The sequence below is a fragment of the Rhipicephalus sanguineus genome, chromosome 2 (genome assembly GCF_013339695.2).
Source record: "Rhipicephalus sanguineus isolate Rsan-2018 chromosome 2, BIME_Rsan_1.4, whole genome shotgun sequence".
In the NCBI taxonomy this organism is placed as follows: domain Eukaryota; kingdom Metazoa; phylum Arthropoda; class Arachnida; order Ixodida; family Ixodidae; genus Rhipicephalus; species Rhipicephalus sanguineus.
The window spans coordinates 31,719,363-31,731,076 of record NC_051177.1 but is presented as its reverse complement, the minus strand read 5'-3'; the positions used below and the strand labels follow the sequence as shown (position 1 = coordinate 31,731,076).

The 11,714-nt window shown below is 46.1% G+C and overlaps 1 protein-coding gene across 1 annotated transcript in view; it reads left to right on the top strand.

The window, feature by feature from the left end:
- The first annotated feature begins 930 nt into the window (after window positions 1–930).
- LOC119382666 (Krueppel-like factor 5) overlaps window positions 931–11,714 on the top strand; it is a 73,672-nt gene continuing 62,888 nt past the window's right edge. Inside the window, exon 1 of the mRNA XM_037650465.2 lies at window positions 931–1,662. Coding sequence (XP_037506393.1) covers window positions 1,594–1,662 — 69 coding nt within the window. The 5' untranslated portion in view covers window positions 931–1,593. The remainder of the gene's footprint in view (window positions 1,663–11,714) is intronic.

Below are 11,714 nucleotides of genomic sequence, written 5' to 3'. Positions count from 1 at the left end.
GTGGCCAAAGTGCAAAAAAAATGCACTATATGACGTCACGCTAACACTGACTCCTGAGGTGCGGCACGAAATTTTAAAAAAATGTTTCGGCCTTTATTGTTTATAGTAATGAATTTGTGTTGGTAAAACTAATGACAATAGTTATGAAAGAATAACTTATCAGCCTAAGCTTTTTTAGCGTGTTCATGAGAAAGCACAAGGAGCCAGTAATCGTAATCGCAAATGGCGCCAGCTTTCGACTACCCACACTGGAACGCACGAGCTCATCATTCGTTTCTTCTGATAGACCTCCAGAAAAGAAAAAAAAAAGAAATGTTCTGAGAAAACTAAGTAAAGTTTCGAAACTCCAATAAACGAGCGAAAATAGCCTATCAGTTCGTGAGCAGGTGAAAGAGCGAGGCATGGACATTAGTGCCCGACCGCGTATGTATAGTTGCCTTACCCTGCGCGCGTAAGGGATTGCCGTGAAGCCCACTTTACCAAAGCGGTGCAGTGCAACAGAGCCGAAAGTAAGGGCACCTGCCGCGAGGTAAAAACCATAGCGCATGCAGCACGTCGGTCAGGGTGAGCGCGTGACGCTGCGCGGTCACCCGGAGGATGTGCAGGCTGCAGGTTGCGGTGGCAAGAAGAGCGGGGCCCCAAGTAGGCGGTCATCGCGGCCGTGCCGGCACAGGCAGGTAGTGCAGTAATGGCGGCGGTTCGCGCTGCCCTCGCCCGCCGCGCCGAGAAGGAAATCAGGATCGCACGCGCGCGACGGCATTCAGGGAGGGGGGTATAGCAAGGGGGGATGGCCGGATCGGCCTGATAGAAGAGTACACGCCCATACTGGCGCTCCCATTGGCTGCCAAAGAAGCCGCGCTGCTGCAACTAGACGCCTCGCGGCTTGGTGTGTTGCCGGACCGCGCCCAGCGCACGCGCTCCTCGCCCCTCCAGGAGCACCGACTGCCGCGGTTGCACGCTGCCTCTCCAAAGCCAGCAGCGTCGCGTCGGCGTCCACCGACACTTTCCCCCCACCGCTGTTCAACGAGAAAGAGCACCCGGGCGCGCGTAACGTCGACAGTGCTCGCGCGTGACGCCGCCGATACGTCGGCCAGGGGCCGCAACGCCGTCTGGTGCTGCCGCCACAACGGGATTACCGCGGCTCGTCCGCGAGCACCAATGACACGGGACGACAGCGGTGAATTTTCCTCGCGCACGTGCTCCGGATGTTATGTCGACTACATTATCCTCCTCTCCCTGCTCATCCTAATGTGACTGAAGCGCCGACACCTTCTCGACACCAGCGTTGCAGTGGAGTGCCTCGGTTGTAAACCCCGCCACCGTCACCATTGTTCCTAGCGACTGAAAACTGTTGTGATCACGTGTCTTTCGAACAGTGTAATTCGCGTCGAAGTCGCTGTCGCGCACCGAAACTGTCACTGCAGAACAACGGCACCTTGCGAAGAAGTGTTACGCCTGCTTGCAACACAGGTGGCGCTGTTCCGTGCTACGGAAACTGGTTGTCTTTTACAGTCACCGCGCTAACGTGACGTGAGATCTCGTGCACGAACGTGACGGACTGTGCGCGTCCTCTATTGAGAACGTCGACTAGCCATGCTGGACCGCTGTGGATTTCCGCTTCCACCAGGGATGAATAACTTCGTGACGCCCGTGCTTCCAAGGGTGAGTGCCAGAAGGCCCTCTCCTGAAATTGCCTACTTTAGTGCATAATCTTTACTTCTAAAAATTGAGGTTCTGAAGCGGAGACGACTAAGAGGAGGTTGGGCCTATTTCCATGGGAACAACATCTAGACGTATACGTGCTTTATCCATCTGTGTCAGGGCTCCTGTGCGACCCTTGATGATTGCCTGTTTCCGGGAGGATGCGCTGCCAGGCGTGACCAGACCCATTGAGCCCTGCTAACTTTCATGAAAAAAACCGATTTGGGCTCTCGTTTATAGACATTTTTCCATGTGACTACTTATTTGTGTCCCCGCCTGTGTTATTTGTTTACTCTTTTCTTTTCTCTTTCTTTCCTCATACCTTCCTTACCTCTATATTCCCGCTTCCCGAAGGAGTGGGCAGGCGTCGTGCCCCTCTAGGTGGCATTTCTCTGCCTGATCCCGTCCTATTTCCCCTATCTCTTTGTGTATACAAGTCGAATCATAATATTGATAACCATGCACGTTCAAGGCAATACTTTTTTGTTTCATAAGTAAAGACTATACCCAAAGAAAGTAAAGGGCTAACAAAAGAGACCTATATGGCTTAGCAAAACGTTTTTTTTTTTTTGGGGGGGGGGGGGGCTTGTTGGTTCATGACTTTTGAAGGAAAAATTGTAGCGCAAAGCAACACACGGACAGACAAAGAACACGGGACTGGCGCTATAGCGCCAATCCCGTGCTCTTTGTCTGTCCGTGTGTTGCTTTTTCTTCAAAATTTTTCCTTGAAAAGAGATCACTGACTGAGACTTCTAATCATTAGTGTACGAATACTATGTATCCATGGCAGCAAGTCTCAAGAAACCAAAGAAAATAAAGGCTTCATATCGAAATCATGAGTGAAACATTTAAGATCTCCCGAAATGAGCAATGCTGTATAGAATTAATTGAAACAATTTTGAACAGTTATATGCAGCTGCTTTCCTTGCAATCACAGAATAGCTACGATTCCATGAAGCTCTTCTCTAGCTGTTTCCGGACATGAATTATACGTCTCAATCACGCTACGCCATTGCGTCAACGTATTTTGCGTCAACAAAATTTTTGTTCATCATTGCAGAGATTACCAAAACAAGTGGTTATTTAGATTGTCACAATAAATGGATTTGCTGTTTTCTCGTTATTACACTTGAAAACTCCAGCGCAGTTATTCAAAGAAGAATGAGCTTGATTTTGCGCTACCAACGTTGCACACTGATCTTCTGTTATGCTACTATTCTGCCAACACTGAATTTCATGCGACGCACTCGTGAAATTGGTTATATTAACAGAAATCACGTTAGCAACGGTTACTTTCAAATCTAATCACGTCAAGCGCATTTCGAACATATTTGATTCGTGTAAATGTATAAAAAGTTTCTTATCAATATTTTGGGCTTGATTAACCACAGCACATCCTAATGCCTACAGATTAATATCCCATCACCGCAGGCAGCCATTACAGTATGCTGTTCGAGTACCGCGCCTACAAACGCATTGGTGTGCAGGCGAGCTAACTATCCTGTTTAATGCAACTGTGAACATACACTGATGCACAAGCAGTTGATCATCTTCCATATATACGGTGCGATATGTTCGTTTCAAGGCACTGCCTAATGGACAGTTTCACTAACGAGGCCCCCAAGTGGCGTGCGTACCTACCTCTTCCATTCTTTTGTACTCTCACTGGCGAACAGAAGAAAACGGGGACAGTACAAAAACTTACACCATTTCCCGCTAAAGGGGACCATGAGGCGATGCGAAGCCGGTGCACTTGCACGATCGCGTTCCGTTGGCGTTCTTTGGGCATGCTACCGACCTCGCGTCATGGAACGCGAAGAGGAACGCTACGCGCGTCTTGTCTTCCCTCTAGCCTGGCCGTTAATTCTCACAGGGCGAGCGGGGAACGCAGTCGGCAGGCATGTGAGAGGGGGCAGCGTAGGAGAGGAGAGAGAGGGGGAGGGGACGCGCATGCGCTGGTGCTCATCGCGGCGTTGCGCAGGAGAGAATTTCGGCATGTCTAGCCCGCGTTTCAGAGGAAGAGTGGAAAGGGGGAGGGAATGTGGAGAGGGGTAATGGGGAGAGGGGAGGGGAGGGGAGAGGGTACGCGCATGCGCAGTAAGGGCGGTCACGCCGCACACCACCACCGGATTGAACTCCGCCATAAGATACTTCGCATCTAAAAGGCCACTTAATTACGTCACCTGTTCTTAAGTATTCGAGAAAGACGACGACCGAGATGAACTACAGGGAGATGCGCAAGCGGTGCGTTCCTGTATTGCTATTGCGCGTTCCCTTGCGAAGCAAGTCGACAGTCATGGTACTGGCGCAATCACACTGGTTCATCAGCAGTGATACGACCATGGGAAACCAAGGAACACGACAGTATCATGCGTGCGTTTACAGCAGCTCATCGCCGACGTGTCGGTCGAAAAGCCTATTCCTTGGAGTCGCGGGAGGCGATCCGTTGCTTCGCTTCGCCGGTTTTTATACGAGAGAGTGTATCATATCGTGTCTCTTCCCTGACCAGTCTTAGGCTTTCCGGTGGTTTAAACATTATCGAGCAAGTTTTTAAAGGGACACTAAAGAGAAACAATGAATCGGTTTAGATCGATAAATTGTGCTCTGAGAACTCTAATGTCGTTAATTTTGCCACCATAGGTTTATTAATAGAGGAAAAAATCAAGGTCAAAGTTTCATTTTTAAATTCCGCGCCCAAATCTCCACGCGTGACGTCACGGATTTCAAAGCGTATTTATCGTACATTGGCGTCATTGGCTCAACAAAATTACACCAAACTCGGTATGTTAAGTCTATGGCCCCCTCAGAGGACAATGTACTCCATTTTTACCAATTAGGAACTACGTAGTCCCTAGTAGGCGCCGTCAAAACATGTGACGTCACGGCGAATGGTGCGGAAACTTCAAGGTGGCGGCGCCACCCACATTTTGTTTTTGCGCGTTTTCTCGTTTACTAAGCGTCTTCTCGCAGCACGCGTGCTGTTTTTGGTATCGTGAAAGAGTACTTTACTAACATGAGAAAAATCGTTTTGCTTTTTAGTGTCCCTTTAATACTCGCTGCAGCACCCACATGCCGGTGATGGTAATCGATGGATGGATGGATGGATGAAAGAACTTTATTGAGGTCCAATAGATAACTTTATTTTTATCCACTTGGCACAGATTACAAGGCTCGGTGCAAACTCGGCTAAATATGCATAGTCTCAAAGGTGCAACTATACCTATATAATATGGACACTTTAAGGCTTGCAATCCGAACGCTCTCATCTCCTGACTGCAAGCTAGCCTCCGCTACAGGGTCACGTCTAGCTATGACCATTGGATACATGACCAGATTCCCCAAAACAGTGCTTCAGTTTATACACAACACAGGCTTTGTAGCACACACATGGTACACATACACACCAAACATCACGCCTTGAGGCCAAGTCTTCATCGGAATAAAAAAAAAAAGAAGTACGTGCTGTTTTTACAACGAATTAGGAACTGCAGTAGAACAGAAAGTTGGACGAGTTGGTTCAGATTCATCGCGAAATATCGGGGCGCGCGAAAGACAAGGACACAGTGCAGTGGACAAACCAGCGCTCAACACTTTAGCCTTGTCTTTTGTGCGCGCTGAAATTTAGCGAGCCCTTAAGGATTACCAGCTCAGACGAGAAGATAATTGTATCTGTCGATAACAGCAGGGACTCTTAATTTTAGTCTTGTAAAGGTGTAAATCAAAGTGCCGCCTGAAGCAAGCTCAGGCCACCCACAGCAAAAGTTGCAGGTGTGCCTCCTTAGCTCCTCCTTAGCTCCTAGCTCCTCAGTTGATGATCATGATGTGGCCAACCGTTAGTATGGGGGAACATGGGGCTACCACGCCCTAGACAAAATTCCTCTCCACTATTTACCATTGGTACAAAAAGAGAAGAAAAATAAAACATCAATAGGAAATATGGTGGGAAGAAAACAGAGAAAGAAACAACACAATGAGTAACATTCAGAAAGGGCACCCAACGGTTTATCGCTAAGCTGCGATTGTTTCATTGGTCGCTTCAAGGATTCGTTTGCGCGGGCGCAAAAACAATGAACAGCAACAACAGGAAACGTCTCGGGATGCTGGGCGTAAAGAATGACCGGTATGCCTGCCACCGTATTACTCCTGCGTGTGGCTACCGCGCACTCCACCTCATCGACATCTCTGCAGGTGCGCGAAATTCGCTTTCCTGTCGACGACGGGAATTCCCCGCTTCTAAGGCAAAGGCCACAGAAGCCCCTCGTAAGGAAAAATACATGCCCCATACGAGAGTTTTTTTTTTTAATTCTTATTGTTTACATGTATGCGTTACGGAGAGCAGTGGCAACAAACTGTTAAAAGCCCCCAAACAACCTCTGAATATACAAGAACGAGCGCGTTATTGTCTCCTGGCGTTTCCCGTCTTTTCGGCAAAATTCGTGACGCCAGCAGCTTGTTCACGTGACGTCATGAGCAAAGAAGCTCTCGATTGGTCCATATACGAGGGATGTCAGTTGTGAATTGTCTCCTATACCCTGCTTTGCCATGAAGTCACACGCCCGTTCTGCATTGTGTCCCATGACTATCGTGCGCGATCAACCGATTTCACTTATGTGCGTTTTCGACTGCGCAAGCGGAGATAACAGCGTGTAGCCGAAAATCAGGACATCTTGATAGGCTTAACGCTTGGTGCTGACAAGAAATAAATGGCAACAAGGAGATAGCGCCTGTAGAAAGGGTAGTGACGGTGAGAAAGAAACCCCTCTCTTGTCTTTGAACTCGGAACGGTTTAGGGGCATTTTAAAGTGGTTATGGCTTGTGAAAGGGTGCAAAACTGATATACAGATATCCGTTGCTATTTGCAGCATTTATGTCCTGGTAACGCACGAGCGCGACATAACATATCAGACGTTATACTAAAAGGTTACTCGTTCAGTTAACAGTTTATTATGCCAGTCGTATAACAAATCACAACTTATGCAATGATAACAAAGCAGTTACAAATACTGTGGTTCTTACAAATACTGTGATTCTTATTTGGGTACCTGATCTTCTTTGTGAAATTCTTACGTTTTCACGGTTTACTGAGGGAAAGCTTGTAGCGAAATCTTGCCGGATTATTTACTTTATATAATCAATGCGCTTGGGGCATTTTTCAGTCGTATTAGTGTTAATGTCGAAGGTAAATCGCGAAAGGGAAACATTTAACAATCGCAGTTTGCTAATGTAGTTGTTTGACCACCACCCACTCCTCCCAAGTAGCACAACAAGACGTGGACAGGAGAAAGTCGTGAAACACAGAAGCACACGACAGCTGACTGCATCTCACCTCTTGTCATCGTCTTGTGCAGAAACAGTCACGTTACAACTGTGAAACTCTTGTCATTTGTGGGATGAGCAGTATAGAACGAAGCGAAACAACATTCGCCTGTTAGTCAAAGACTGCCCCCCCCCCTTACTTCGAACGAACAAAAAAATTAAGATCCTGGCAGGGGGAGGAGAGGGCGGGGTGTGTATAGCATCCAATAGCATAATACACCAAATGTCACGTTTTTCTTTTTCTTTTTCTTTTTTTTTTGTTTCTCGTTTTTTTTTTTCGCAATACGCTTCCATCACCCCCGCACACATCAAGCACATTTCGCAAGTTTTCTAGGCGACAGAGTCAGCTTAAGTTCGGTGGATAGTGGTTGTAATACGCTGCTACAATTCATTACTAGGATATTTTATATCTTACTTTTGGCCGCACGTGTGATTGATTAGAGAAGAAAACATCAATTCAAGGCTAAGTTTCATAATTTCTATAGCCGTGAATCTAAGGAACTTCTCCACAACAGCTCACCATTTGCAAACGTCCCTTACTAAGCACTTGCTACATAATGAAAAAAGAAAGAAAGCATAAAAGGAAAAAAAAGATGCCAGGCGTGTACAAGGTTTGCGACTGACATGGCAACACGCAGCACGTGTGTCAAGCTCAGGAGCTGCGCTTTTCCTCGGTAGCTAAGCTTGCGATGTTGCAAGGCCCATTCTGCAAACTCAAATACTTCGGTAAGGGCAGGCCTAAAATTACTCACAGCTGGGTGTCTGTCAGAAAGTATACGCATATGCATGTCTACGTCCTCACACATGCACTTCGCGGTCGCAGTTTATCTATTTTATTTATTTCTACTTACTGCAGCCCATCATGAGCTATGGCACGAGTGGCGACAGAGAATCGATCATGCATGGGCAAAGAGCGAACAATTCCAGGCAATGCATTCCAAAGTTCAGTTGCTGAGGGAAGATATTTGTACTAATCCGTGCTAGATTTAAGTTCCTCCATGTACTCACGATTGCATACCCCGCATTGATGCCACCACGTAATTGAACCACCAGGTCCGCCCTTCGGAAGTTGCAAATATTCCAGCTGTCTTTTTGATCCCATGGTTTATAGCATCTGAAAAGAGGTACGGCATTTATTCATACATACAAGAATATTTTTTCGCGGTCAGTGGCATATTTTTTTTCTTTTTTCAAGGATAGCCTGTAGCAGGTAGCGCAGTCTTTCATGATGAAGATGAGCAACGAGAAGCACAGAAGTGTGGAAATCCAGACAAGCAAAGAAGGTTTGAGGAAGCGGAATAGTGACGAACACGAGCGCTGACTACAAACTGGGTTCACTGGTCACAAAACAAATAATTATATATACATGAGATAACGTGTGGTTCAAACATGGCGTCATAAGCGTGTGTCACATGAATTTACAAAATTGAAAGGCTGTGAAAGGGGTGTGTCAGAGACACGAGTCACATTAGCAAGCTGGCGGACCAGCAGTGCAGTTGAACAGGATTAGTGTTTGCACAGGCTGGAAATTGCGACTTGCTTATCGTGTAAAGCCGCTCATGGCTAACAGATTTGTCTCCACATTTATTCATCTTAAAGGCCTCAGAAATTTCTCGCGTCCCTTTATGGCGATGACGATCCAACACACGACCTTTATAAAACTCAGGCTGACTGCCGCAACTTTGGCTACGCAACACTGAGTTGCAGCGTAACTCAGGCTAAGCGTCATCCTAAGTTCAGTAAAGGGTGTGTGTTGGATGGTCATCACGATAAAGGGATGCGAGAAATTTCTGAGGCCTTTAACATTAAAAAATCAATGTTAAATTAATTAAGGAAAAGAAATTAATGTTAACGGCCTTTTAGGACGTTATTTGCACAATGAAAGTCGCAAAGCGTAACCGACTAATTTGCGTATTATTCTAATTAACTATCTGATTAATCCAGTGCACATATTGCAAGTTACGACTATAGCAGCTGGTAAGTTCGCAACGAACGGGTGGCGTACCGCGCGAGAACGAAGGAAAAAAGCAGAAAAAGAGACAACAAAGAGCACAGGTCCAATTGCTACAAAGTTCACAACGCTTGTCTGCTTGGAACAAATTATGCGTATGACACCTATTCTCACGTATGCCCTCCCAAATTGCGCAACTAGTGCACTGGTGCCCCGGTTATTTTATGACATATAATGCATGAAAAGGCATTTTGTTAAAAAGAACTTTAAGGAATAATAATAATAATAATAATAATAATAATAATAATAATAATAATAATAATAATAATAATAATAATAATAATAATAATAATTGTTGGAGTTTAACGTCCCACCACCATGATATGATTATGAGAGACGCCGTAGTGGAGGGCTCCAGAAATTTCGACCACCTGGGGTTCTTTAACGTGCACTTAAATCTAAGCACACTGGCCTCAAGCATTTTCGCCTCCATCGAAAATGCGGCCGCTGCGGCCGGGATTCGATCCCGCGACCTGCGGGTCAGCAGTCTAGCACCGCGAACTACTAGACCACTGTGGCGGGTAACTTTAAGGAGTAAAGAACTCGGTTTCATCCTCAGCTCTGATGGAGCTGAACTCAATACATGTGCTGACTTCGACATTTATTGCTAGTTCACGCAGCTTGAGAGCTTCCTGACTCCAATCCGAAAATTTGTATACGTGACCTAAGTTTCTAGCAAGAAACTTGTATTGAAATTATGGTGATTGGATTACTGTTTTTTTTTTTTTCGAATTTCTCGGCAATTAATGTTGAAAATTTAGTTGAAAGATTATAATGGTGCTATCTGCTGCAAGAAATCTTTAACACTTCTAAGAAATCGGAAACAAAAAGAAAAAAGTTTCCTGCATGCCTAGAGAGAAATTTTAATATAAGCAGGTAGATCGACCTGCAGTCAATTACTCAGCCACTCGCACAGGGCTTGGAGAAGGAAAGAAAAAACGAAAAATCTCTGCGAACATAAGGCCAGATGGAAGCCATGATGCTATACAATTTTTATCGGGCAGGTCTGTACTTAGGCGAGGGAGGGGGGGGGGGGGGTGGACAGGTCCGAGCAATACGAATGTCCTTAGCAAGGCAAACACGCTGGCCTGGTTGAGCACGTGATTCAAATTTGCTTCCATTTTACGCATATTGAGCCATAACTCATTATCACTGTAAGAATGTTTTTGTGTGCACGTGAGCGAGGTCTGTGATACTTGTTCCATGCAAATACAGTAATGCAACGTCGTGCGCAGTTTCTATGTATTGCAAGAAATTGAGCCTATAGCAGCACATTGCAAGGGAGACACACGTGCACACACGAATAGGCGTGCAAGAACCACAATGCTGGCAGTTTCATCAACGCGGTAAAAAGTTTCGCACGCTGCACACGGGTCCTTCATACGCTCTTACCGGTAAAGTGGAGACCGCCAACCATAGTGTTCTTAACACCTTTGATTGTGCGCCAACACTTCATTTTTTTAAAAATCACTTTCGTTTAATAAAACACACGCCAACGTTACCTCTTTCACGAAGCAGGCAAGCAAACATGACAGCTTGCCAAGTGCAGCGTTCCGTACGTATGGTTTGAATATGAAAGCCTGGTCATGACGCCTGGTTTAAGCGAGAACAAAGGAGCCGTAACAAAACGTAGCAGAACTGAGGGGATATGCAAGCGTTGTTCTTTGCGTGATTTCAAGTCGTACATTTGTAATTTATGCTAAAGCAACATAGATATAGTCTCCATCAAACGTAACCTTTGGTCTTCCGTTTATCTCTTTCTGAATTCTGAAGCCGCATGGTTGCGAGAAGACGGACATGACCGTTATCGTTTATGAAAAAGAGGTTTCGCGTCTTTTCACGGGGCTGTCTGTTTCGTGGTTCCCACGTGCAACCTCCAAAGAACTGCGCCTCCGGGCAACAGGCGTGACCTTTTCATTTCCGTTCTGCCCACCTCGCGCGCAGCGCGATAAGGGCACCACATCTTTCTCGTATACGTGCCTAAAACCAAACAGTGCGAACGCCCTGTGAGATTTCTTCGCGGTTTGAAGAGATTTCGACATCTGGCGTCGACAGCAGATGACGCCTGGCCCCCTTGTTGCGTATAGTTCAGCCCGCAAAGGAACATCGTATAGAAAAACTGCTCGGAGCGAGTTTTTCTTTTTTCTTTTTTTCAGTGACAGAGTCTTCACAATACTCTTCACAATACCGCATCCTCAACGCCGGATTCGAAGACAGAAACATGACGATGCGAATGCTGAGCGTGTTCTCGCTCACTCTTTATATGCATTTAGCCTATATTTCTTTCCTTCCAGCGAAAGAGAGAGGAAATGACGTGTCTGCGGAGGCAGGACGCGTTGTAAGGTTCGTTGACCTCATATATATTCGATGCGGCCAATATTCTAGCAGGCACAAACGCGTAGTATGTCTACAAAACCCACGAAACGCAAAATGCGAAGCGCTTAGTGGCCTCATGGCAATTTCCCTATGCGGGATTTTCTTGAATTAGAATAAGTAGAAGAAAAAAATAAACAAGTGATGGAAATTTGTTTGCGAATGCTGGCTGGCTCAGAAGCAGATCGCCCGCTCCTCAAATGTTGTGACGATTCCCTAGAAAACGGCTGCTTTGCGTTAAGACGCGAAAGAGTAAGAGATCAAGATCGGACACGGTGTTAGGTCAGGATAGGTGCACGCACGCTCTTGATGA